At 53.4% G+C, this 26,778-nt stretch overlaps 3 protein-coding genes across 11 annotated transcripts in view; 2 read left to right on the top strand and 1 right to left on the bottom strand.

Moving 5' to 3' along the window:
- The window catches only part of FMNL3 (formin like 3), a 54,873-nt gene extending 51,603 nt beyond the window's left edge, over nucleotides 1–3,270 (top strand). For all 4 annotated transcript variants that reach the window (XM_068560218.1, XM_068560216.1, XM_068560215.1 and 1 more), the window contains 6 exons: nucleotides 4–164; nucleotides 481–582; nucleotides 939–1,031; nucleotides 1,322–1,445; nucleotides 1,580–1,696; nucleotides 2,351–3,270. In XM_068560218.1, coding sequence (XP_068416319.1) covers nucleotides 4–164; nucleotides 481–582; nucleotides 939–1,031; nucleotides 1,322–1,445; nucleotides 1,580–1,671 — 572 coding nt within the window. In that variant the 3' untranslated portion in view covers nucleotides 1,672–1,696; nucleotides 2,351–3,270. The remainder of the gene's footprint in view (nucleotides 1–3; nucleotides 165–480; nucleotides 583–938; nucleotides 1,032–1,321; nucleotides 1,446–1,579; nucleotides 1,697–2,350) is intronic.
- A 280-nt stretch (nucleotides 3,271–3,550) lies between these two features.
- On the bottom strand, nucleotides 3,551–24,042 carry PRPF40B (pre-mRNA processing factor 40 homolog B). 6 transcript variants are annotated; one of them, XM_068559945.1, is made up of 26 exons: nucleotides 23,970–24,041; nucleotides 17,860–17,940; nucleotides 16,823–16,966; nucleotides 16,447–16,512; nucleotides 15,730–15,757; nucleotides 15,480–15,505; nucleotides 15,233–15,343; nucleotides 14,824–14,944; nucleotides 14,718–14,742; nucleotides 14,286–14,486; nucleotides 13,928–14,057; nucleotides 13,780–13,844; nucleotides 13,076–13,240; nucleotides 12,868–12,976; nucleotides 12,346–12,496; nucleotides 11,495–11,628; nucleotides 10,711–10,825; nucleotides 10,471–10,562; nucleotides 6,198–6,314; nucleotides 5,833–5,970; nucleotides 5,529–5,624; nucleotides 5,193–5,279; nucleotides 4,798–4,975; nucleotides 4,485–4,546; nucleotides 4,228–4,403; nucleotides 3,551–4,126 (listed from the first exon to the last, which is right to left on the bottom strand). In XM_068559945.1, the coding sequence occupies exons 1-26, from the start codon at nucleotides 23,970–23,972 to the stop codon at nucleotides 4,096–4,098; spliced, it is 2,652 nt and encodes an 883-aa protein (XP_068416046.1). In that variant the 5' UTR covers nucleotides 23,973–24,041; the 3' UTR covers nucleotides 3,551–4,095. The 6 variants fall into 6 exon arrangements, with proteins under 6 accessions (XP_068416046.1, XP_068416045.1, XP_068416047.1 ...); XM_068559944.1 differs by having other exon boundaries at nucleotides 4,228–4,371; XM_068559946.1 differs by having other exon boundaries at nucleotides 4,228–4,371; nucleotides 14,872–14,944.
- Nucleotides 23,971–26,778, top strand: part of FAM186B (family with sequence similarity 186 member B) — a 27,711-nt gene continuing 24,903 nt past the window's right edge. The window contains exons 1-2 of the mRNA XM_068561943.1: nucleotides 23,971–24,248; nucleotides 24,298–24,494. Coding sequence (XP_068418044.1) covers nucleotides 23,971–24,248; nucleotides 24,298–24,494 — 475 coding nt within the window. The remainder of the gene's footprint in view (nucleotides 24,249–24,297; nucleotides 24,495–26,778) is intronic.

Here is a 26,778-nt window from a genome sequence, read left to right as displayed (position 1 = left end):
CAGTGTCCCTGGAGAACGTGCTGCTAGACGTGAAGGAGCTGGGCCGGGGCATGGAGCTGATTCGGCGGGAGTGCAGCATACATGACAACAGCGTCCTGCGCAACTTCCTTAGCACCAACGAAGGCAAACTGGACAAGCTCCAGCGCGATGCCAAGACAGCCGAGGTGAGCACAGGGTGGAGGCGGGTGGGAGAGGCTGGGGCCAAGGTGCCGTGCGCCTCTGGCGGGCTTCGTTCTGCTTCCTGGGTCAAAGAACTTTCGTCAAGCAGCTGGCTGGCTGATCGTGGGGGAGAGGGGGCGCTGGGGGTGGCAGGCAGCTGCCTCTGGAGACGCACTCCAGGGGGCTTGGCGAGCCCCTAGTTCTTTGCCCTCCCACAGGGGCTGTGGGGGGCTGCGGCTTCCTGTGGGCCTCCTGCCCCTGCTGGGAGCCGGGCTTCTCGTTCCCCACCAGGCTGACCCCTTCTGCCCACCCCCTCCCCAGGAGGCCTACAATGCTGTTGTGCGCTACTTCGGTGAGAGTCCCAAGACCACGCCTCCTTCTGTATTCTTCCCAGTATTTGTCCGATTCATTCGTTCTTACAAGGTGAGCAGAAGAGAGGCTTTTAAAGAGGAGTTTGGCTGAGAGAAAACTGGTAGGGGGAGAGAGGGCTGGGCTTCAAGCTTGGGCCTTTTCCGTCTCCTCCTCTGAGTCCTGCGAGGGAGCGATGGAAGCTGGCCACAGGCCTCTTAGCTGTGAACTGGTGGGTAGGGTGGGGGCCCAGGCCCTTCCTGTCATTGTTTGGGGCAGGAAGTGCCCCTCCAGAGAGTGGCCACCTGGGGTTGCTGGTCCCACCGACACCCACTCTCCACCCTCAGTGTCAGCCCCTCCCCTCACAGCCCGTGTGAGCCACACACATACACACACACACACACCCCGCCCCCATCTTTCATGGTTCTTAGGAAGCAGAACAAGAGAACGAAGCCCGCAAGAAGCAGGAGGAGGTGATGCGGGAGAAGCAGCTGGCTCAGGAAGCCAAGAAACTGGATGCCAAGGTGGGTGGGACCAAGAACTGGGGCCTGGAAAACACGGCAAAGGATTAGGAGGGGGTGGAGCAGAGAGCTGGAGAGGAGATGGAGAACTGGAGCCCACAGACCACCCAGAGGGCCTGATGATGGAGTCCAAAGGGATGGAGAGGGGGGCTATGGGAGGGGATTCCTAGGCAATGATGGGGGCTGGGCTGGCGAGCACAATCAAGGGCATCCTCAGACTGCATCTTGGGGCAGGAACTAGCCCCGTGGTACGTTAGCGGTGACTCCCTTTCCCTCCAAATGCTCGGCTCTAGACCCCATCCCAGCGGAACAAGTGGCAACAGCAGGAGCTAATTGCAGAGCTGAGGCGGCGCCAGGCCAAGGAGCACCGGCCTGTTTACGAGGGGAAGGATGGTACCATTGAGGACATCATCACAGGTGGGGCCCTTTTCCGTCCCTGGTGCCTGGCCACTGGGCCCAGCTCCCAAACCCCAACCATAGGCCTTTGGGCCCTCCTCCTCCCACCCCACCCCCATGGGGCCTGACCACTGTGTCTCTCTCCTGGGCCACAGTGCTGAAGAGTGTCCCTTTCACGGCCCGTACTGCCAAGCGGGGCTCACGCTTCTTCTGTGATGCAGCCCATCATGATGAGTCAAACTGTTAACCCCCAAGGCTGGGGCCCTTGACAGGTACTGGGCACCACAGCTGCCCTCTCTGCATGCCCACCTCCCAGGACTCCTGCTGGGTCCCACAGGTGCCTCCTCTCCTGCATGACTTGGAACCATTCTCTGGCAGCCTCGTGATGGGGACACATACTCCTTCCCTTGCATGCCCCATGCTCTGAGAAGCATGGCTTATCCCCTGCATGTGCCCTCAGGGAAGTGGTTCTCTCTCCCACTAATGCTGTCTGGCTTCAACTAAGACCCAAGGGGTAGGGAGTTGCCAAAACAGGCAGGACCAGGCGTGCCGCCACTGATCACTGAGGCAGAGTCTCTGGTCCTGGGCCCAGGTATCATTTGTCCTTGCCTCCTGTAAGAGCTCTGGCAGTGGCTTCTGCCCAGGGGCATCAGATGACCCTTGACCTGTTTCCTGATATCCAATCTGCCTGGGGTCTCTTCCTAGCTTCTAGATCTTGCTGAGTCCACCTTGTTTCTGTCACTCCCCAGTGGCCTCTAGTACCCCCACCTGTTCTGAACGTGCAGAGCCCGCCCCAGAAATCTCCCTGACCATCCCCTCCAGTCTCTCTCGACCTCACGGCTGGCTCTGCCTGTGTGGCTAGGCCCTCAGAAGGTGGGCCTGGCCCAGCCTCCCTGCCTGTTCACAGGCCCCTGTTTCCCCTACAGGCCTCCACCACCAGCCCCTTGTCGTTTGCCACCAAGCCAGGAGTGCCGCACCGCCCGCTGGCCCCCCTCGGGCTCCAGGCCCCCACTGAGACCTTCTTGGAGGCAGAAGCACTTCAACCCTGAGTCCTTCAAGTCCAACCAGTGGACCTGAAGCCCTGGAGTTGGCCAAGGGCCCAGCAGAGGGCTACGCTGCTCTCAACCCAGTGTCCACCCTAGCTCTCAAAGCTGCATCTTGCCTGCCGCCACTGTGGGCACTAGGTCTTTCAGGGCCTGGCACTTCCCTGGTGCCTCCAGTACTGCACTTTGCTCCCAAGGTCTTCAACACCATTTCCTCAAGGGTCAGCTCAGGGCTGGAGAAAACCATTTCCAGCTTTAGGCTATGTATGGGCACCTAGGCCCACCATCACTAGAGCCAGAGGGACGAGAGGAGAAAGCAATTTTCCCTTCTTTTTTCCCCCCTTACTTTTTGCAACCCGATGGTCAGCTGCGATCTAGAAGTGTCCAAGCTTAGGGAGCCCTGGGGCCCTGCCAGTCTCAGATCGTCTTTTACCAGGAGCAAGGCTCTCCTAAGCCTGGGCCGTGTGCCCTAGTGATAAGGGGAGAGGAGAGACGCCACGCTCCCTGCCCTTGGCCCTTTGCGTTCTAGGCTGACTATCCATGCCGAGGTGGGCAGAGGACTAGTTTTCTCTGCCTAGAGAAAGGGTGTGCCAAGAACGTCCTCACCTCCTTCCCCCAGCTAGGTTTTGTTGGCAGGGGCGGGGTCATGTCGGTCTTAGCTATTTTCTCCGTCCCCTGCCGGTTTCGTCTCGGCCCCTGGGAGGGAATACAGGGGCCCACTCCTTTTTGTACATGTACCACTTCCTTCTCTCTTGTACATAAACTCCAGACTTTCCTTCTCTCAACAAAGGCTTGAAATACCAGGCCTGACTCTGCCTCCTCTTTCTGACTGTGGGGGGCTAAGCTGGCCGTTTAGGCTGACCCAAGCCACGGGGATAGAAAGGAGGCTGGGCAGAGCTGCCACGCTTGGGGGAGGTGAGTGCGGAAGCCTGGAGAAGGAGAACCTGGCTAGATGAGCTCCAGCCACACAAAGGGAGGCAGGCCTGCTGTGAGGCACCAGTGCCCCCTGCTGGCCATGCGGGCACCTGTCCGGCCCCAGCCGGCCCCAGTGCAAGCACATGGAGAAGACAAAAGAGCCACTGGTGACGTTATAAATATTGTTATTTAAAAAACAAAAACAAAACCAAAATGAAACACACATACACTGGGCCCCGGGGCTGGAGGAAGGAGTGGTGGTGCCCCAAGGACCCAGGCAGGCAGGAGCAGGTACTGATGCTAGAGGGTAAGGTCCCCACCCTCTGCCACCCAGGCTGTGTCCACCAGCCTGTCACTCTTCCTGGGGGCCCCTTCTCACATTTTATCTACTGGCACCACCCACCCACGTGGCATTCACCACCAATCGCTGGTCTGGGGCTGAGGGCAAGGACCGCACTAGCTGTCCGGGAAGCTGGGAGGACCCTTGAACACCGCGAGCAGCCTTGGGAGGTGCTGGCGATGGTGTGTTGGGGTTGGGGCTACTTGAGGAAAAGTGGACACAGACCCAACTAAGGAAGAAGTCTGGGGCAGACAGTGAGGGTAAACTAGGCCACAGCCTCACACAGACCCGAGGCACGGTGCCTCATCAGGTCACTGGTGGTCATCCAGCTGCTGCAGGAGCGTCCGCCGCCGTCTTTCCAGCTCACCCTCGCTCAGCTCGCTTTCCGACGTGTCCCAGCCCGTCTGGTGGAGCAAAGGCACAGCTCACCCACAGCTTCCCCCCGAGGGCTGCCGAGGCCTGGGCACAGCGCTGACTGGGCTGGGGCCGGGTGCCTGCCTCTCACCTTCTCCTTCTTGATTCCAAAGCCTGCGGAGCGGTTAGGGAGCTCTGCCCGCCGGAGGTCCCTGTCCTTGTCCTGCTCTGGTTCTTTCTCATCACTCTCCTTGCCCGCTTTCTCCTCAGGGTCTGTCTCGCTCTCAGGACTGTTCTGTAAGAGCCCAGAGCCCGCCTCCTCAGTTCCTGTGGAGAACAGCCCGGGAGGCGGGTGAAGACATCTCATAAAATAGCAGGGCCTTGGACGGAAGTTCCTTCTCTACGCACCGACTTGTGTCTTCTCTTCTTAGTTCTCTTTTTTGGTTTCTTGACTTTCCGAAGGCCATGATCTGGAGACAGAAAAAGCCCCACTAAGTCCCATGGGAGAAGGGAGGCCTCATCCTTTTCTCTGCTCATTCTTCACAGACAGGGACCTGTCTGAGGAAGTCTCAGTCTGGTTTTCCTTCCTTCTCTCCGTTTCCTGCCTGGGCAGGGACGGGAAGTTCTCCTTACTCTCCGACAGGTGCAGCCCTCCCAATCCACTCTACCCTCAGAGGGCGGGGCTCCCCGAAGGCCTCCTCTTCAGCTCCCAACAGCTTACCTGATCCAAGGAGAAGGCGGGAGGATGGGGAACCCCGTCCCCCAAGGGCAGCACCCCCACTTTCAACAGAATCAAGTGAGGAAGAGGGCTCAGAGCCTGACTCCGAGGGGTTCCGCCGCCTCCGCCTGGGGGGCCGGAGAGATGGTGGGGGCAGCTCCTCATCTTCTGACTCAGAGCCCTGGGGAGATCGGCAGACACGTGTCAGCACAGAGGTTACCTGGGCTCCAGAGGCCCTCAAGTATGGGAACTGGGGACAGAGAGGAGAATCCAGGGCCAAAGGAATCCTCAAAATCTTCCTCCAGGGGAGGTGATGTAGGGGAAAAGCAAGAAAAGTGGCTCTTATTTCCCCCAGACAATCCAGCCTCACCCCACATCCTTTCTACCCGCCAACTCACTGAGGGCGAGTGGGAACGCTTGCGATGGTGCTTCTTGCCCTTTCTGCCATGTTTCCGGCCTTTGCTGTGGAGGTGCTGGCATTCAGTCTGGTGGAGGCAGAGGGAGGGGTGAGGAAGGTTAGCCCCAGGAAGGACCCTGCATTCTACAATACGGTTTTGCCTCCTCTTCTGAGGCTAGGGCCTTAGCTCTATCCAGGGTACCCTAAGACCTCCCCTTCCTTAGTTGTCCGGGAAAGGAGAGCCCTGGTGATAAGAGGTTACCGAGGCTTCTGTTAAGCTAGCCTCAGGTGTTCAAGAGCCTGGGGCAGATGCAGAGGACGAGAAGCTCTGCCTCACCTCCAGTACCTGCAGGAACTCCCGGAAGAGCCGGATCCGCTCCGACTCCAGGGTGATCTGCTCAAAGGCTGAGTCGCACACAAAGCGCTCACGGACCTTGAACAGGAGAGCACTGCTGATCAGACCAGCCCCAGCACAGCATGGATGCCGCCATGAGCACAGGGCAGGGCTGGGGCAGAGGAAGGAAGGGAGCCGAAGCTGGCCCCGAGCTGTGCTATGACTGGGGTGGGTCCCCGGTGGTGGAGAAGCACCGCTGCCCTCAGGACTGAGGGGGTGGTGTTTGGTGCCAGGCTGCAGTCCTGACCTCTTCCCAGGCAGTGCCCAGCTCCACAGCAGGCACAGCCTGCCTCAGCATGCTTCGAAAGGCAGCTTCTCTGCGCCGCAGCCTTCGTGCCTCCTCCTTCTCCCGCTCTCTCTCCCGTGCCTCTGCTTTCTCCAGCAGCTGAGGGCAGACAGGACACAGAACAGCGTCACCCAGGAGGGTGGGCGCCCCGACTCACCCAGACATACCTTAAAAGGTGGGAAGTTGGAGCCTGGGCTCCTACTATCATTCCCTGAACTGGGGGGAGAGTCACACTGGGGCAGTGAGTGAAAAGGCACGGAACAAGAGTGAGGGACGAGTTCGAGAACGGAGCCCTGGCTACAGCCCCACCCCACGCGGCCCCTCACACTATTGAAAGTCAGCTTGATGTTGCCTGCATCCAGCGCAGCAGCCCTCTTGTCAAAGCTTATGACGTGGGCGAAGTCCTCAAAGGCTGTGTTCACCTCCACGCAGAAGCCCCGGTCCTGTGGGCACAGCAGCGCATGAAGCAGGGTGCACCACAGGCCTGAACCTGAAGCTGGCTGGCCTCCAGGGCAGGCAAGGGTCAGACTACAGGATGCTCAAGTAGCCCCCTCCCCCAGAAGGGATCCACAGGAACGGGATGCACTTGGAGACCAAGTCGTCCAAGTCCTCACCATCTGATAATTAAGACTCCCATGCCCACCCCTGGCTCGGTTGTCACAGGGAACTGGAGGCGGGGGTTGGATCACAGGGGCGGGTGTGCAGGGTGTGTGTGTTCCCTGTGTGATTGATGCCTGTGTTTCTCACAATTAATTCTTTGTCCCTTTGGCTTAAAGCTTGAGCCCCTGCTGGGTCCTCCTGCTGCTCAGTAAGTTCCTTGCATTCCAGCATCTGCAGGTCCCACCCTTTGGCTGTATTTATTGAGTGCTTACTATGTACCAGGTACCATGCTGAGTGTTTCACACGCACTATCTCATTTAATCCGCACGTATCTGAATTTAAGCACAAGTCCTAGTATCCTAATTTTATGCAGAAGAAGAAACCAAGGTTTGGAGGAACTAGAGCAATTGCCCAAGGTCTTCAGGGCTAATATACGGCTGAACGAGAATTCTACGTCAGGTCTTTCTAACAACAAAGCCCCTACTTTTGAGCACTACACCCACACAGATCACTTCATCCACGGGAAAAATAGAGGCCATCAGGTGTACATCTCCCAAAACACTATTAAAAACACCACACACAGACCTGACGCTGTGCTTCTCACCTAAGCCTCAAAACACCCCAGTGAAGCAGAGGCTTAGGAGAGTTCTCTCACTTGGCCCAAGATGACTCAGTGGAAAGCGGAGCCACTGGCGTGCGAGGTCTGGGGCACGGGCCCAGGTTCCCTCCCTCTCCCTCCACTCAGCTAGAACTCGCCCCGGCCTTCCTGCTGATGGCAGAGGTGCACTCTTCTTGCTTCTTCCAAGAGAACTTCCTCAACCCATGCTCTCCAGCCCTTCTCCTCAAATATACCAATCTCTCTCGCTTAGGGAACTGCAAGCTTCAGTCTCACCTCTTCACTGGCTCCTTCCATCAAGTACACAGCTCACCTAACCTGGAACACCCTGCTCTCACCTTCCTCAAGCTAACAACCTCTGCTTCTTTCCCTTTATTTCAAAATCTTTAAATGCAGCACAAAGGAAAACAAACATTTGTTAAGCCTACTATAAGCAAGACACTCAAATGTTACTTAATTTCACGACCTTGCACGTGTATCACCCCCATTTTACAGATTAGGAAACTGAGGCTCAGAGACATTATATAACTTGCAGAGGTCTCAACCAATGAACAGCCAGGAGTTACCCAACTCTAAAGCCTGTGCTGCACTCACTCTGCCCTCTTCACGGACACTGCTCTCCTAGAGGTCGCTCATGTCCCAAGAGTCAACTCCAAGGACCCCTTCTTGTTCCCCACTCTTCTCTTCCTCTGTTCACTTCTTCAGTGCTCCCCTCTCCAGGGTCCCCTCCTGTCTCTGACCTCTTTTACCACCTCGCTTGCATATGCTTGTTCCCCTGAGACCTGCAGTTAGTCTTTTCAATCTACACTGTCCCTCGCAATCTCATTCCCCGCCTCTCTCCTGATTTTCAGACCCATACTAGACTGGATATTTCGCAGACACTTCAAATTCAGCAGATCCCAAGAGAATTCATTTCCTGGGAGCCCCCCACCCTACTCCCATGGATCTCTCAGGCCCAGATCTTCTGTCTTTCAGCTATTCCAAGTCCAGGACTCTGCACTACCCTATGGGATGCGAGGTACCATCACAGTCTGCCTGGCTGGTAGATGGTCTCAGGGAGCCCTGGGTTCATCTGCCTTCCATAGGCAGGAGCCCAAAACGGGGAAGAGGAAGGAGGAATTGTCTAAAGAAGATTCTTTCTCAGAAGGTGTGGAGACACAGGACTCAGCAAGGATAGGACTCCCACAGGCCTGTCAGCAGTACCGGCCGCTCTGTGGCTAAAAGTTAAGAGTCCAATAAAATTTAGCTCTCCTTGGATTAGATATTTCTACTTTATATAATTATCCTATTTAAAATTTGGTACATGCTTTATTCCTCCCTGCCCCAGGTTGCTTTTGAGAATAATTCCAGAAGTGGAATTCCTATTTTCTCCAGCCCTGTTCTTCCTGCTTAATCCTTACCAATGGTGCCATCGATCCACTCCTGACATCTCCGACTCACTCCTTCCTTCCCTCAGTTTCACAGAAAAATCCGTCAATTCTACTTCTGCGTGACTCTAGCCTACTGGTTTTAAACTTTCTTTTTTAACAGCAGAAACATTTTTTTCCATAAAAATCTTATGCAGAACCTCGATGTATAAAAGAGAAACAAGCTGTTACACTTGAAAATAAAGGAAGGAGCATAAAGTGCCCCCCACTCCCCCACCCCCTCCAGCTTGTCCCAAGGCCCCTCTGAGGAGACCTAGGGAGTTTCAGAAACTACTGGAACATCACAGTTCTGCTCACTGGCCATCCCCACTGCCCCCGCCGAGCTCACTCCCACCTAGATCACTGCAGCAGCTCCTGCCTGGTCTCCCTACTCACCCCCCATGCTTCGAACCCTGCTTTGAGTCCATGCTGCCCGGATTTTTCTAGCAAATGGCCCCAACAGCAGGAAAGTGGTCTGGGGGTGAGTCAGAAGAGGATGACTCAAGCTCAGAATTTATCTTGATCACTGGTCACTAACACTTCTAGTATCCTGAGGCTTCGAGTCCTGTCCTCCTACCACGCCTATCCCTAAGCATACAAGCACTCTGGCTGCAAGCGCTGCTCTACACAACCACCTGGGCTTTTCCAAGACATCAGCTGATCACATCATTCCCAGCTCCCCATTACTTACAAGATAAAAATCCAAATTCCTTATTTTAGCATTCAAGGAATTTTACAGGCAGGGCTCTCCTTCCCAACTGGGGCATGTGGTTCCAGAGAAACAGAGGAAGCCACAGGACAATACGATACATCTTACCTAATGGTAAGTAATTTTAAAATATTAAGTTTATATTAACAGAGAAGTATTATGGTATTAAAATGCAACACCTGCATGAATTTTTAAGGCAAGACACAGGACTTTAAAGAAATGTGTGTGCAGTGGGACATTCCTTGCTTTATTCTCAGACCCTCTCCACCTCAGGTACCAAGTTACTCCCCTTGGTAATCAGGTGAAGTCTGAAGGAATACTCCCCATTTTTCAGACGAGGAAACATGCTCAGAAAGATTAAGTAATCAGCTCAAGGTCACATAATTTCTAAGTGGTTAAGCTGGACTTTTACCCCTGCAGTCTGCCTTCACAGTCTTGCTCCTAACCACTATTCACACTGCCCTCTCAAACCCATGAGAATGGTCTTCACTTCCACAAAGAAACATGCTTCTCTTTGTTATCTTTTTCTGAAACATGGGGCTCTCTTAGTCCATCACTCACTTTTCCCCCTTTGATAGACATGGATATTGAGAATTCTCCAACGTGCATGTGCGATAGGAAATGGCAGGTGAATTAGCTCCCACATCACGGAGGTGATAGGGAGGAGTGAGGATAGATAAGGAGGACAGGCCCCTTCTAAAAGGCAGTGGCATCTCAGCTCAAGTCCACTGAATGCCTCACAAAACCAGCCTAGTGCCGCTAGATAATCCAAATTTCCAAGAGACGCTGAAGATCCAGATTTTAATTGTAATCTCTTGATTTTAAAATGTTAGCATCAAATTCCAAATTTTTCTAAAACTCTGTACAGGCAGAAGGAACATATCTGTGGGCTACGAGTTTATGATTAGCTGTGCTTCTTGCTCCTCTTTGCTCCTGTGGTACCCTACGCCCAGGACCTCCACCCTCCTCCACCTACTCGTTCTTAGAGGTGCAGTTCAAATGGCAATTCTTTCCATTCTCTGTAGTAACACTTGCCCCTCTGTATAGCCATTGTCATGTCTATCTTCCTACTAGATCATGAGCTCCTTATGGGCAGAAATTGTATCTTATTCATTTGTGTGTCCCCAGCGCACAGTAAAGGATCACAGTAGCTATCTCCTGAACCGAGCTGCAATGCTCCCACAAAACAGGCCTTACTGGGGAGTTCTGTCCTGGAAGCTTGCCCTGCACCCAGCCTGCCTCCATCCACAGGCCCAGGCTTCCCTCACCTTAAGGATGTCCTTAATGATCTTCTTCTCATCATGGAATCGTGCCTTCAACTCCTCCACATAGAACTTGAATAAGTCCAGAGGGGTGGAGCCTGCGGGGAAGGGAGGGAGGGGGGCCTGGCGGGCGGCAGCTTCCCAAGGCTTGAGGGTGGGGTTGAGGACAGGACCAGGGAGTGGGAGTGCAGAGAGGCTGGCAGGGCAGAAAGCCAGGCCAGAGGAGGGGGAGCCCGGCTGCCTTACCCGGCTGGCCCAGCATGTTGGCAAAGCGGACATCAGTGCTGACTGCTGGGTACAGCTCCATCCAGGTGGACATAGAGTGCAGCTGCCCTGTCTCGTGCAGCTCATCCAGGAAGGTCTAAGCAGGGAGAGGCCAGTTACAGGGAGAGTGAGAAAGGGAGGGAGGCAGAGCCAAAGACTGGGGAAGAAGACAAGAGCTGGCAGAGAGAGGCAGGGACAACCCAGACTGAGGAAATGCAGGCAAGAGGCAGAGATGAAGAGATACAGATGGGGAGGCAGAGAGCAATGTGAAAGCAGAGAGTGTAAAACAGAAGGGGACAGACTTAAAATGAAAATGAGCCGGACCGGGAGGCAAAGAAGCGGAAACTTGCCTGCAGCATTATCTTCCCATGACTTGGTTTCAACTTCCCAAATGTGTTACAGCCAAGTAACCCCCACCACTACCAACACCAATGCCACCTCCAAGCTGGGGGACAAGCTAGCTATGCCTGTCTGGCTCCCCAGTGAAGGGAAGTAAACTTGGCCTAGCTGGCGAGCCATGCTTGTAGGGCGCTCTCTGCTGGCAGTTTCTGGGTGGTGCATACATCTAGTCTCCCTAGAGGAGCACAGCCCAAGGTAGAGGGGACACAGCGGGAGCAAAAGTGCAGGCACAGAGAGGCCTTGTGGAGCTGGGACAGGGCTGGGCATAGAGAAAGCAGTGGGACTGGCCGAGAGGAGGCAGGGCACGGGTGAAGAGGTGGCGGTCTGGGGCAGAGCTGAGCTCTGATCCAGAGGGCAGCAAAGATACCTGAAAGGCCTCCCGGTTCTTGCGCTGCTGGCGCCGCTCCCGAAGCCGGGCCCTCTCCCGCTCCTCCTCCTCCTCCCTCTCCAAAGCACGGATGTGCTCCTCAAAGCAGATCAGCGCATCTTCCTTGTCCATGTCTAACCACAGGGAGGAGGCTCAGTGGGCACCGCACCAGCGCGACACCCTCTCAGACCCCGAACCCCCAGTGCTTCAAAGATGCTGCCCCTGTAGGTGCTGGGGACACCCAGGGTGGTGGGGTTAGGGGAGCAGGGGACTCTGCAGGAGAGGCTATTGGAATGATGGTTCTTGAGGAGGGTTCCTTGATTATATGAGAAAAAATTAGAAGTGTTCAGCTCTTGTGAATTTGGTTACTAGAAGTCATCATACGAAAACAGTTATCTCAGGATCTGAGGTTTTATTTTTTATGGGACTGGGAATCAATCAGGCTTTGATACAGCTTCAGAAGGTGAGTATCTGAAGATACTGCCTGTGATGATAGGCCAACAGCAGCTTATTGCAACATGTGTGACCACTTGAGACCCACCCTACCAAGCAATTTAAGACCATATTCACATGAGCTACAAAAATCATCTCCAAGTCTTCTGATTCCTACCCCAGTGCTCTTCCCACAAGGACACACATTGTCCAGGTCAACAGTGGACCCTGGAGGGAGAAAGGAGGTGTCCTGAAGCATTCTGGGATCTCCAGAGTCCAGAGAGGTTCTGGACTGAGTAAGTGCTGGGGACTCCTAGACATCCAGGAGGGCAGGAGGTGCAGGGGAGTGGTTTGAGGCTGGTGCTGGGGGTCAGTGAGGAAAAGGGAAGGGACAGGAAGGAGTGGAGACCCAGGCTTACTCTGCAGCTGATGGTCCTGAGCAAAGCTGGGGTTATCCATGAGGTACTGCTGGGCCTGGGACCATGTGGTTTGGAAGTTGACGCTACTCATCCCATCCAGGATGCTCTTCAGGGCCTGGATGTTGCGGCGCCGGAGCTGCTTGGCCTGTTCCTAGGGAGCCACAGGGTCAGGGTGAGGCAGGGCAGGCCGGAGCTACTCAAGTGGGCCTGGGCAGAGGAACACCTGGGGAAAGGCAGGCAGCTTGGGGACTCTGGGATGGCCAGACTCGAGGCCTTCATGTCCCCAGAAAGGGGAAGGAAACAGGTTACAGACCAAACCCTCAGAGACCTTCCTGTCCTCCCACACCCAGAGCTGTAGGCCCAAAGCATAAATGTGGGATGTGTAAGTGCCACACCAACTTCTGAGTAAGGAGCTGGGACCCTGGGGCAGCGAGAAGTGAATGGCTGGGTCCACAAGGAAGCAAAGACATGGAAGGTCTTAGATGAGACTGTGACTGATGGATCCAGCCCAGTGACTGTTACCTTCTCCTTCTTGGCCAGGAAGAAAAGGACATCATCATAAACCTCTTTTCGATCCCTCTCGGGGACCACAGCCCAGACCTCCAGCTCCCCAAAGGTCTGTTCTGCCCGCCTGTGGAGCATATGGGCTGTGAGTAGGCAGGCAGAGAACAGAGACTGGGCCCGCGGGTTCTCAGGGTTCCCAGGCCCCACCCCAGCCCGGCCCCCTGACCGGTAGCGGGTGGTGGAGGTCATGCGCTCATGCTGCTCCAAGAAATGCTGCAAGGTCTGCTTGGCCTCCTTGGCTTTTAGCCGGGCCTCTTCCTTCTCCTCCTTCTCCCGCTGCGCCTTGTAGGCATTGAATGCCTGCTTTTTCTCACTCAGTTTGGGCAAGGCACTGGGGTGGACAGGGTGGGAGTGGGATGGGGACAGAGGAGTCAGCCTGAACCACGCTGCACAGCCCACAAAGCAGGGTCATGGCACACTGGGGACAGGTCTCATAGAACTAACTGAGGTGTCCATGCATGGGCACAGCAGGCTGCAGGAGCTCCAAGGGCACAGGGAGGCAAGACAGGTAGGTCTCTGGGATGTGGGGAGGGGTAAGAAGCAGTGAGGGGACAAGACGCGGCTCTAAGACACTGCTAACACTGGGCCCTTTTGCTTTGGGGTTCTCAAGTTGCAGTCAGGCCCCTGCCCTATCCAGCCCCCTGTTTCCCCAATCAATTCAATTCAAATCAATTCAATTCAACAAGCATTTATTGAATGTCTCATGTCAGATCCCTTTCCCCTCCTTCTCCTGGAGGCTCTCCAGCTTCTCTTTCCCAGCACACTCACCAATCTATCACTCTCCTCACTCTGGCCCCCTTGGGGTTTCCTGGGGAATCCCTGGCTCAGCTGCCCCCATGAACAAGGTCTGGAGGGCCTGCCCAGACCTACCTGTAACGGGGGTCGGTGACCACCATCTTCATGGCCTGTTCCCACGAAGCATTGGAGGGGACAGCCTGGAATGGAGCAGGCAGGGGTCATGGGGCCTGCCCATCTCTTGCCCCCTCCAGGCCTACCCTGGGAGCCCCACTCTCAGCACCTTATCCCTCAGCAGCTCCTTGAAGGCCTGCTTTGCCTTCTCCCGATTGCTCCAACTGAGGCCAGACCTCTCCGGTTCTGGCTTTGATTCCTCTTCCTCCTGCTGTGGTGGCTGATGCTGTCCAGCAGAACTGGGGGGCAAAGGGGAGTCAGCCACAGTGTCCCCCAGTCCCTATAGCTTTCAGTGCCCTGCGTGATCAGGACACTCCCCCTTGCTCCCCAGGGAAGCCATTTTCTGCTCCTCAGAGGTCATGCCCAGATCTTCACCCCCTTCCCGAGAAACCTGGCAGAGGTCAAGGGTTGAACCCAGCTGGGAGCCTGAGGCCAGCGTCTGGAATGCCATGGGGGGCAGCCCTCACCTGCTGGGGCCCTCCTCCGGCTGCTGCAGGAACCCCTGCTCCAGGGGCTGGGCAGCCTCTGACACATCGCAATCTTCACTCCCACCTGGCTCAGGTTCTAGGAGGCCCGTGGGCACCAAGGTGGGGCCAGGTGGCACAGGTGGGGGGTCAGGCTGTGGCTGAGGAGGCTGAGGCTGTAGTGTCCGTGGCTGCTGCCGTTTCCTGCAGGTGAGCCGGAAGGGCAGTGTCCAGTAGAGCAGGGACAGAGGTGGTCAGGGGCTGGCTGGTCTTTCTATCCTGTGAAGGACTGGGGCCAGAGCAGACCACTCCACAAGGAGACTGAGAGCTGGCTCTTCCTCCCACAGAGTAGGGATCATGGGGAGAGGCCACTCCCACCCCTTAGGTGGCCCCAGGTACGGGTGGATAGGTAGGCAAGGTGGGCAAGTCACTCACCCTGCAGCCTCTTGTTTGACTAGAGCTGCAACAGGAAAGGATAACATGGTTATAGGGTAGCAAGGGCCACACCCAGAGCCCCTGCCTGGGCCCACCCCCTCCTCACCCTCCAGGTCATCCAGGTCCTTGGGCCGGGTCCAGCGGGACTCCTTACTCTGGTTGTTATAGTAGTAAGGTTTGCCTGTGTCCGACTTGTACTCTTTCCAGGGACACTGGGATAGCAGGAGCTGTAAGAGGATGGGCCAGGGAACATCAGTGGGCTGGGCATACCTTCCAGCCACAGTTGGGGGAGCTAAGGGGACCCAGTGAGTAGGGGACACAGGAGTGTTTAGCGACCACCTGGCCTGGCTCATCATGGGGGAAGGTGGACTTCCTGAGATCCTAGGGAGGTCGGGGAATGGTCAGGAATCTTGGGATCAGAGGAACCACGTGTATGGTTAGAGACTCAGGGGAAGCCAAGGACGTGGAAAGGTCAGGGCAGCTGAAAGGAAGGGACAGAAAGCCCCACTCAGGACCTCCGCCTTGGACTTGAGCACGCTGGGCTTCTCCCACACGGACTGCTTGTCGTCAGCATTGTAGTAGTAGATGCGCCCATCAGGGGCCACATGCTCACTCCACAGGGCCCTCTGGGGGAGGGGAGGGTGCACAGAATGGTGGTCAAGGCCCCTTTCCCAAAGCTTCTTCTCCTCACCCCAAAAATTTAACGATTAGCACCCCTTTTCAGCCTTTCTACCCAGAGACCCCTGAGCTGAAAGAACTCACCGGAGGGCCCGTCCCAGCCACAGCAGCTGGAAAAGAAGCCAAAGGAAACATATTAAGTCCTTTCTCCAACCCCTATCTGATCCCCATCTATTCCTCCCTTATTCCATCCCCAGTAAATATCCCCTGGTCCCATCAACATCCCAGGATCCCTGGCATCCCAACAGGCATGATCCGGGGTGGGCTCTAGTCCATGGTCCCCTCTACCCCCCAACCTCCGAGCCTGGGGGGAACAGACCCCCAGAAGACTCACAGCTGGCGGTGTCCGCACCTGGAGCCGTCTGCCGAAGAAAGAGGAGGGGGAAGGGTTGGGGCCAAGCCCAGTGGCCCCCAAGACCCAGGCCATGGGGGATGAAGAAGCAGGCCAGGCCAGGATCCAAGTATCCTGCTCCCAGGGATCTCTGCTCCCTAACAGGCTTCCCCTGCCCTCTGGGGCCATGGCTCTAAGACCCCAGAGGGAAATTGCACAGCAGCTCCTTTCTTCGTTTTCAAGTGAGAGTATTTTGTTGAGTAAACCTCCATGGCCCATCTTTTCCACAGCGAATACCAAATGCCACATCCTACCCAGGCTCTACTACACTGAACAACAGCATAAGAAGGTACAGAGAGATCCCCAGGTACTGCTGCTTCCTCCAGAGACACAGAAGATGAAGACGAAATTGAATTCAAGTGTCCACAGTGCTAACTCTGTGAGGGTAAGCAGTGTCTGGCATGAGTGTGTTTCCTTAAGGGAGCTGGGCATAGCAGAGGCAGTAAAAAGAGAGAATGTATGTGGCTTTGGGGAAGAGTGAGAAACTAGAAGAGCTGAGTACATGGCTGGACTGGAGAGGAGGACTCAGTGTGGGGAGTGCAGCTGGGCCGAGGGTGGATGCGATGAGAAGAGGGAAAGAATGGAAGCCATGTCCCTGTTCTCCAAGTCAGGCCCACTGGGCTGCAGGGCAGAACCTACTTCCTGTCCCCCAGTGCTTACCGCTGCGGTGACGGGCACCGCTGGCATCAGCATTCCTGGCATCATGGGTGGTACCATTCCTGGTATCTATGGATACAAAGAAGACAAAAACCAGCTACTGAGGTGAAGGTAAGCACAGGCTGTGAAGGGTCCTGAGAGATCCTGTCGGGGCTGTGACCCTCACATGGGCACCTCCGCAGGCAATCCCCAGGCTCTGGGCTCTTAGCTGAGCCTCAGAGTGTCCTCCAGCCATTCAGCAGACAAATCCACCTGGGCCTGGCCCCACGTTCCCTCCCTCCCCACCCCAGCTTCTCAAGTCCAGATATCCACTCTCACCTCTACCCGCAGCTAAAATGACAAGGGTTTTCTGAGGCCCTGGTACAGGGGAGAGGATTACCTGTGTGAGTGGTGGTGGCGCCCCTATTGGTGGAAGCATTGGGGGCATGATGCCAGGTGGCATGGGAGGGATGGCCGGTGGTCTCTGACTCATTGGGGGGAGCCCCATTGGAGGAAAAGGTGGGGGGATTCCTGGAGGAGGCATCTGAAAATGAGGAAAGGAAGAGATCCTGAGCAGAGAAGACACTGCTTTGCACCTGTCAGGAAAGAGCCACTCGGCTCCCACCCCAACCCTCCACCCTGGCTCTGAGATAATTCCAAGGTTTCGGTTTGAGGGGCATGAAACCACCTCCCTCCTCACCACTGAGACTGATAACAGGGGGTCCCTCTGGGTATAAAAGGAAGCACGCAGCTTCTTGAGGCAGGGAAGGGAGAGGGAAAAGGGAGGCAGAACTGCCACCAGACTGCAACTGGAAGGCTCCACTGCTTCAATGACTGTCCCCAAAGAGGCCTTTCAGATGCAGGGCCAGAGGCAGGTGTCCAGTCCCAAATCCCCCAGTCCCCTGCCTCCTACCTCTTTTTCCCAAGTTTGATGACCACCAGTTGCTATTCCAGCCTTACTTTTTTGTATAAAGAATACAGACAAGGGGAATTCCCTGACAATCCAGTGGTTGGGACTCTGCACTTTCACTGCTGAGGGTGCGGGTTCAATCCCTGGTCAGGGAACTGAGATCCCACAAGCCGTGAGGCACGGCCAAAAAAAAAAAAAGAATATAGACAAGGAGCAGTGAAAGAGAAAGACAGCCCCACCCTGCCCTGCCCTCACACTAAAGGGGTCTTTTCCCATCCACTTCTCCTTTCCCCAGCCCCTGTGTGTCCCAAGGACAAAAAGACAAAGGGAGAACTGTCAACTTTATGGACTGAGAGCTTAATAGCAGCTCCTCCCACCCGGATGCCCAAGCAAAACCATCCCTCATCCAAGGGCAACAGAAGGGTGCATTACACAAAAACCATACTGGCGATGCAGCAGTGCTAGGGACTAGGGAGTTGGGGGTGCAGGCTGGAAAAGCCAAGCCCAGGGAAAGACATAAAACTTACGAAGGGTGGTGGCATCATGGGGGGCCCCGGTGGGAAGGGGGCAGGCGCTGCTGGGGGCCGGGGACCAGAATCGGGAACCGACTGTTGAGGGAGAGAAAAGTCATAGGACCCAGGATGGGCAAAGAGATGGGCTTTTGCAGAAGGGAAGCAGAGGCGTGAGGATGAAAAAGGAGCAAAAGTTCAGAGGAAGGGTCTCCAAGCCCATTTTCCTGCCTGCCCCCAGCTCTGAGCCCTGGGTAGCTCTGCTGTCTCTTCTGCTAGCTCAGAGCCAGCTGGCTGAGCTCCTTCAATGTCATCTTTATTTTGGAAGTTTCCACTTTGCCAAAGCCAAGAAAAGATGGAGGAGGCTCTACTACAGGCACAGATGGGCTCTTCCCAAGGCTTTTCACCCACCCTCCTGCCTGTGGGCAAGGCTGTGCTTCCCTTAAACCAGGCAAACAGAGGTCTCTCATTCCCAAAGTACTCAGGGAAGAAGTGGCCTCTTTTCCTGTTCGCCTACCTGAATTCACCCAGTACAGAGACTCAACCCAAAGGTCTCTAAACATAGTCACTAGTCCTTCCTAAGTACAAGTTTCCCTAACTCTCCTCTCTTTACTACCAGCCCCCTCCCCTAATTGGCCTCATCTTTAGTCACTCACTCACTCTGATATCTTCCATTCCCATTCCCTCCCTCTTCTCTTTAGCTTTACTCCCCAGCCCCCCCACTCAGTGGCCATCACCTCCCCTACAGATTCTGAGCTCACGTCCCAGTGCACGAAGCTTTGAACAGCCTAGGTCTCCCTATCCTACACCTAATGGCTAGCCACATCATCCCACTTAGTTCTCAACCTAAATATCACTTGCTCTAAAAAGCCTTCCTGACTCCATTTAAAGCACTTCCAATTTATTCTGATCCCCTTTTTAGTTTTCTTACATAAACAATTTTGTAATTATTATGTTTGCTTGGATATGTTTCCCCTTACCAGAGAATAATAACATTCCATGAGGGCAGAGATCGTATCTGACTTGTTGAAAGCTGGATTCCTGGTATCTGCCACAGTATCTGGCACATAATAGGTACTCAACAAATATTAAGTGAATGAACAAACAAATGAAGGAACAAATCCTCTTTATACAGAACCTTCCGATTCTAAAAATTCATCCTATAGATATAGCCCTACATGTGTGTACAAGGTTTTCAGATCCACATTATTTGTAAAACCAGAAGACTATAATAGCCTAAATATCAGCAAGGAACTATGGAATTTTACACAAACGTAAAATGGAATACTATGCAGTCATAAAAAGAACGAAGAGGCTCATTGTCTTGATAGGTAATAATCTCTAAGATACATAAACAAGTGGGGGGAAAAAAAGCAAAGTGCAGCAAAGTTTTATTACTTGTATACAAGTGGGAGACAAAAGATGGCACACAAGAAATGAGAATGGGGACACAGGTGGAAAGGAGAATTCTGTTTGCCCTTTTGTAACTTTGAGTATGACTATATTTACCCTTTCAAAAAATTTTTTAAAGTAAACTAGGGCACAGAGATGCAGCTAAAAGGCTCTGCCCTTCCTCCTCTTTGCTTGGAAGGCGGGGGGTGGTAGGGAGGAGTCCCATAGAAAGGTGGGAGCTGGCTCACTGCTGCCCAATTTCCCTACTTTCCCAATTATCCCTATGGTATGAAGGCTCAGCATTTAAAAATGCTTCTCATCTCTACTTTTAGCAATATCTGTCCTTCCTCTCTTCCCACCCATCTTGTCCTAAGAAGAGAAGGGTAAGTCAAACTACTCCAATTTGGATCACCTTTTCACAGGGTTCACATACTCTAAGCCCTGTATTCAGACCTGCTCTTGCCCCCTGAAACTTTCTTCCACGTGGAAGTCAGAAACCAATCAACACGGGAGGAAATCCAATTCTCTGTGCCACGCTTTCCCACCCAAGCTGTCTCAGGATCCTCTCTAACCTCCCAGATGCTACATAACCATCTTTGGGTCCTCCCAGGCTCCAGGGTCACCCATCTCAGAGACTGCTGCCACCATTCATACAGTTGTCCAAGACAGAAATCTGTGAGCCACTCACCACACCTCCTTCTTTCTTCTCAATACATCAATGAGTCCTGTTAATTTTACCTCCTAAAGATTTCTTGAATCCATCTATTTCTCTCCGTTTCCTCTTCCACCCCTACCACCCTCTTTTTTCATCTGACCTACTTCAGTGGCCTCTTGACTGGTCTCCCGACACCCACTCCAACCTCAGGCCACGCACGTTACTCCCCTGCTTAAAACTCTTTAATGCGTCTGGGAGGCTGTGGCACGTTTGCTCCCCAACTGCCTTGCCTACTTCACCCATGCTGAGCTCCTTCTCTCAATCCTCCCACCTCAGACATTCACCTCTGCCTGGGGCAAGCTTCCTTCCAACCCCACACAACTCGCCTACATATCCTTCACATCTGGCAGTCGTCATTTCTTCAGGAATGCCTATCTCCAACCCAGCGGACTAGTCAGAGCCCTCTTTTACACACTCAGACACCATGTTACCTCCTCCTTCAGCAATTATCCACTGGAATTTTACAGTTATTTGTACAATTCTGATTGTATTCTTATTTTATGTGGCACTAATAAAAAACAAATGCTGCCAATTAAATTATGATACTCCACTGATTTTAAGATGCATCTTGACTTCAGAAATGTTAAAATGTGAGTCTTAGAATCAATGTAGTATCTGACACCTCCACTAGGCTGAAAACTCTAAGGGGCAGGGACTCTGGTTTTGCTTACTCCAATATCCCATGCCCATTGTATTTTCCTCACCACCCCCTATTGGCACACAGTATGTGCTATTATTTCTTGACTTACTGACTGGTCTTGGCAAGTCCCACAAAACAAAGCCATCTTAAGGTCTAGCAGTTATTCAGGGAACACAGAATGTCAGAACTGGAGAGGACGCTGGCAACCACCCTAGGCAGTCCTCTTTTTTCAGATAAAAAACTAAGGGGGATTAATTGGTCCCAGGGCTGGATCCAATCTGCCCTCTAGCCCTACTCCCTTAAATGCACAGTCCTTACCACAGGAAGCAGGTCTGTTTTCTTCACTCTAGCATATCCCCTGAGACCCATGTGGTTAAACCAGGAAGGTTCCAACATTTTCTTGCTTGAAAACCAGTGGTGGGTCCCTATTGCCCACCCTACAGAATCTCTCATCTCATCTCATTCAAAGCCTTTAAACAAGACCCATCCCACACTCTCCTTGGCTCACCCTGACTCAATGGCTCCCCTCCTCCTCTTTGCACAGAAACTGTTAGATTACTCCATGTGTTTCTTTTACTCTTTGTCTCTTATTTTGTTCAAGATGATCCAATAGTCACCTCCTTCAGGTTACCTTTATGACTATCCTCCACACATACACACACTCCTACCTGTGTCCCCTCAGGATAAATGCTGCACTACTTTGCACAGAGTGACGTGCTACTCTGTGGATGTCTGCTGGGTGTTTCACATGGGACTGCCTGTCTCCCTACTCAGGTGGGGATTTCCCTACATTTAGGGATTGTGTTTTCTCCTTTTAAGCCTCCTCTGAAGTGTCTAGTCAGGGCCCTGCACACAAAGTGCTGTGACAAGATGCAGACTCACCCCTAAACTTATTTTTGCATACTGGAATATCCTAAAACAGACCAATGTGTATGTGTGTGCACACGTACCCAGGTACATTTGTATAAATTCTCTGGGTAAAAGCTGACCGTGATGTGAGAGAGAGGCAGTTTGGCAGAGGTCTGTGTGGCTGGGGAAAGTGAGCTAGAACCAAATACTGGCACGGGAAAACCTAAACAATTTTAAAAACTAACTGTATATGACCATCTTTAACTTGGAATGGAGACCCCTGGCCAGGATCCAGACACTAGCCTGTTTTGGACAGTTCCCCAGAGAGGACACAGCAATGGAATGAACATAAATTACTATGGAACTTCCAAAGCCCTCCCTTCCCTAAGCCTCCCCTGTGCAACGTGTATGCTTTCTTTCCTGAAACACCCATGCCCCTATCTCACTTGCTGCAGTGCCTACACAACTTCAGGTCTTATACTTCTGTGTGAGAATCTGAAGACGTAACTTGTGTGAGAGAGGGATATAGGAAAGGGGGCTGAAAGAGAAGCAGATCATGTGTCTTCCCTGGAACAAAAACACATTTGTAGGCTGGGGACAGACAGTGAAGAGATAACTGATCATCTGATCATCGTGTTCACCTGGGCCAGTTGAAGGATTTTTTTTTTCCACCCCCCCACCCCCCCACCCCCGGCCCCGACAGATACAATCAGTTTTTTCTCAGCCTCCACATCTGAGGGGCATCTCAGAACTGAAGATTCAGAAGAAAGAACAAAAGGAGAAAAGGAGAAGACTGGAGAGACAGAAGGAAGAGAATGGAAAGAGGGAAAAATAACATTTAACTGAGTGCTTATTATGAGCCAGATACCATGCCAAACATGCATTTAATCCTTGCAACTATATTAGAGGTTATTATCCCCATTTTACAGATAAAGAAACTGAGGTTCAGAGAGATCAAGTAACTTGACCAAGGTTCCAAAAGATTAAATGGCACAGGCAAGTTTGGAATCCAAGCAGTCTGACCCCAACGCCTGTGCTTTCAACTACTCCACAAAGCGGCCTCCCAGCAAGGACGATAGTGCCACAGGTATTTCTCACTTTCAAATTCATTCCCCTCTTTTCTTTTTTACCCCAGTCCTCACACAATCCTGAAATCCTGAGACAGCCAGGGGATCCCAAGGTTGGCCAGGTCTGACTCACTCCCTGAAGGGATTTGTGCTGGAAAATGAAGGCTGGGAGGCACACCTCTCAGAAAGAGGTAGCCATCATCAGAAAGAAAAGTATCATGGAGGCTGAGAGACCAGCTGATTACCCTGTGCTCTAATATCTACCTGCTGCCCTTCTTCAGCTGCCCCAAACAGCACCAGCCTCTCCCTCCCTGTTTTCGAGACCATTCTAGTTCCCACTCCCCTGTACCAGCCTCATTATTCATCCTGTTCCCCAAAGATACTAGAAAATATCTTCTGTTGCTTCTCTCTGATCCTGCCATCTCATCACTCTCCTTCTGATGAACAGAATGTTACTTCTGGTCTTCATCTTTCTTGGGTTAGGTCTCAACCCCTCCTCTACTGAGAGTTCTCCCATCCCTCCAACAGGATTCCAGAGGCGCTGGCTAGCCTGCCCCAGCCATGCTTTGTGCCTACCATCCCCCCACATCCCTGGGGATTTTCTGCAGCCCCAGCTGAAGCCCTAGCCTCCATCTTCGTCCTCCTTTGCTTCCCCACATCCTAGAACCCATTCTCCTGAACTCTCTCAAGAACCACCCCATTTTGGAGCAGAAAGAGATCTGGGATATCATTCCCATGCATCTTCTTTTTTTTTTTTTTTTTTTTTTAATCGATAGTAAATCTAAGGCCCAAAGAAAGGTAGTGACTTGCCCAAGGTCACACAGAGTTGTTACAGAGTTTGTTGACGGCAGAGCCAGGGTTGGGACCAAGGGGCCTCTGCTCTCCCATTTCTTGGACTGTCCAGCACTGCGTGGGGGCCGGAAGCCTCTCTTTCCTCAGGAAACAATGCCCCCTCCTCACCTCAGGAGACAATGCGGGGAAATGAAGGAGGGGGTCTCCAAGAGGTCTTATGGGGCACCCAGGGCTTCCAAAGGGTTCAAGCACTGAGTCTGGGTAAGGGGCATGTCGCACGCCAAATATCCCAGGAGGGGAAACTGTGGCCCCCAGCTTTCCCCTAGTCCACCGGTTCCCACATCTCTCGCCCCCTCTTCTTTCTCGACCTTTCTCCACAAACGCACTCTTCGCATCATCCCTTCCTCCTCCTCACCCAGTCCCGCAACCCTAGTTCCCCTCAACACCCCCACCCTCCGCCATCCTCCATCATGGCCTCCCCCGCCCCTTCCCCCCCAAATCCCCGCCCCCTCCCCCCTCCCTGGCTTCTCTCCCTAACCCCTCAATCCCCTAGCTCTGCCCCGGGGTCCCGGGTACCCCCGGCGGCCTCCCCGCCCCCCCCGGCCCCGGCCCGGGCCGCCGGGGGCGCTGTGGGACCGACCCGGGCCCCTTCACACCCGCGCGGGGACGTTACCATGCCAGAGCCTCCGAGCAGCTGGGCCGGCTCGGCCCACCCACCAGTAAAAGCCGCTCTGATTGGCCGGCCGCAACCGGGAAGGCGGGGCCAATGGGGGTCGCACGCCCTGGTGGCCGGGGCTCCGGTCGCTCCCGCCGACCAGCCGGGTCCTCCACCGGCCCAGAGAGCCCCGGCCCGGCCCCGCCCCCGGCGCGGAGAGCAAGGCCCCGCCCCTGCGCCTCCTGGTTTGGGGTCCGCCTACCGGGGGCGGGGCGCGGGGCACGCCCGCTCCGCGCTGTGAGTGACGGCCGGAGGGCCGACGCTAGGCTGCGGTTCGCGGCCTGAGCTTGGGTCCCGACCCCTCAGCGCGCGCCCGGGACTCTCCTGCCTTCCCGCCCTTCCCACCCTTCCCGCCGGCCGCCTCCAGACCTCTTCCCGCCGCTTCTCCGCCTTCGCGGCTCGACTGCAAGGGCGCGCGGAGCGGCTGGATCCCACGCGCTCGCTCCCAGGACCAGAGGCTGGACCCAAGTATTCATTCCGAATGTAGGGATATCTTTACACTTCACAGAGCGTTTTTTTGGTTCGATGCGTAGTTATTTTTAGCACTTTAACTAATTCACTCATTCAGCAACTACTGAGCACCTGTTATGTGCCAGGAAGTGTTCCAGGCACTGGGCAAATAGCAGTGGGGGAAAAAAAGCAGACAGATCCCGGGAAACTCCTGCCCTTGTGCGGCGTACAAGTGCTTCTTACGTGACCCCAAAGTTACTTCTTTTGAGATTTGGCTCCCACCAAGCTGTGAAATCGTGAGGCGAGGGGCCCAATTTATTTTAGGAATAAAGATGTGAGATAAATGTTATGTTGTATAGGTAAGGGAATTATAACCTAAAGCTATTTAATGACTGCTGAACGTCTCAGGGCTAGTAACTTACAGAGCTTCAGGCATACGGGTGCAGAAAGGTCGAGCACCTTCTGTCCAAGGCCCGGGTAAAGGTGTTTCTTTTTTCCTTTATTTATCAACACTTAATTGAGCCTGTGCTCCGTGCTTGGTACTGTGCTAGGTCCTGAAGATACAAAGAAGTCTCACCTGGGTCCAATTCCAGGGCGCTTAGAGTCTAGCAGGGGAGAGGTAGGAAAACAACCAACACGAAGTAGAAGTCCTAAATTAAAGGTGACAAATGGGAGGAAAGGAAGAGAGTCATTCTTGGGGCCGCCGTAGAGAGAAACTTCATGTGGGTGTTTTGTTTTTGTTTTTGATTTTGGCAGCGCCGTGTGACTTGGGGGGATCTTAGCTCCCCAACCAGGGATGGAACCCATGCCCCCTGTAGTGGAAGGGTGGAGTCCTAACCGCTGGACCACCAGGGAATTCCCAAACTTCATCTGGTTTTCATTGTAATACCTAGATGGCCTCAAATGAGGGCCTAGTCCTGTTGTTTTCAAACATTATTATTGAGACCTCTAGGCACAGCAGAAGTGGTTCAGAGGTTCCATAAACTTTTATCAGTCACATTTTATTTTTACAGTTTTTTTTTTAAATTTACTTATTTATTTTTATTTCTGGCTGTGTTGGGTCTTCGTCGCAGTGCGCGGGCTTCTCATTGCGGTGGCTTCTCTTGTGGAGCACGGGCTCTAGCCGCGCGGGCTTCAGTAGTTGTGGCACGTGGGCTCAGTAGTTATGGCTCACAGGCTCTAGAGCGCAGGCTCAGTAGTTGTGGCGCATGGGCTTAGTTGCTCCGCGGCATGTGGGGTCTTCCTGGACCAGGGCTCAAACCCACATCCCCTGCATTGGCAGGCAGATTCTTAACCACCGTGCCACCAGGGAAGCCCAGTTTTTCTTTTTTTAATGAGGTATTTTTTAGAACACATAGACACCTGTGTGTCTATATATAAATCTTATATAATTATTTTAAAGAATCAAATAATTATATAAGATTTGTTAAGAAAAACAGAAAAGCCCTGCCTCCATTCTCTCTCCCTCCTGGGAGGCAGCCATATTCAGCTCTTTTCAACTGTTTCTTCTGGCATTTACCTTCATATCTCTGGCCCTCCTCCAGCTGTGTCCCTCCCCTCGGGGTGAGGAGTCCGAGGAGATATGTCCATCCAAAGCCCACTTCCCACCTTATAGGTGATATTCTGAATACCTGGGACCCTGGAATTCCCTGCCCAGCTTGCTTCCTGGGCCTGCACCAGCTTCTTCCTTGGATCTTTCCTCCCCAGGGAGACCTTGCTGATAGCGTGGGCATCCCTAGGCCTGAGGGGTAGCCAAGGGGCAGCTATGCACAGCAAGAGGAGTGAGCACAAGCTGGGGTGTCCACAGGACCCTGTGTAAGGCTCGCTCATTGCAGGACAGAAGCAAGGGCAGAAAGGAAGGGGGTCAGGCAAGAGCCAGGGGCTAGGGGCTGCTATTTTCTACTGTAGAACTCGGAGGAGTCCAAAAATTCTAATTTAGAACTTGGCCTTTTAGGTAGGTCCTTATGAAAGTATATTTGTGAAGTTGGTTTAGAGGTATTTTATTTAACAGTGTGTTACCTTAATTTGTAACATTAAGATATGTAGTGTATGAGAGTCTCCATCTGTAGTCTGCCCCAGCCCTCACAAGTAATAGGGGCAGATTTGAGGATTGAACTCTTCCCTGCCTCTCTTTCCAGTGCTTATACCTTATTCTCATCTCCTATCTGCCAAATTTAATTTGCTCCTTTTTGTTAGTTCAATTTGCAGTTCTCACAACACTGTGACTGCATATGCTATTCAGAGTTGAGCCATATAGAAAACTTTGATTATTCTTCCTTTCCTGCACTTTTTATGTTTCCTGGAATTAATAATTACC

The sequence above is a fragment of the Eschrichtius robustus genome, chromosome 13 (genome assembly GCF_028021215.1).
Source record: "Eschrichtius robustus isolate mEscRob2 chromosome 13, mEscRob2.pri, whole genome shotgun sequence".
Classification (NCBI taxonomy): Eukaryota; Metazoa; Chordata; class Mammalia; order Artiodactyla; family Eschrichtiidae; genus Eschrichtius; species Eschrichtius robustus.
The sequence above is the reverse complement of the archived record's forward strand: the minus strand, read 5'-3'. Positions and strand labels throughout refer to the sequence as shown.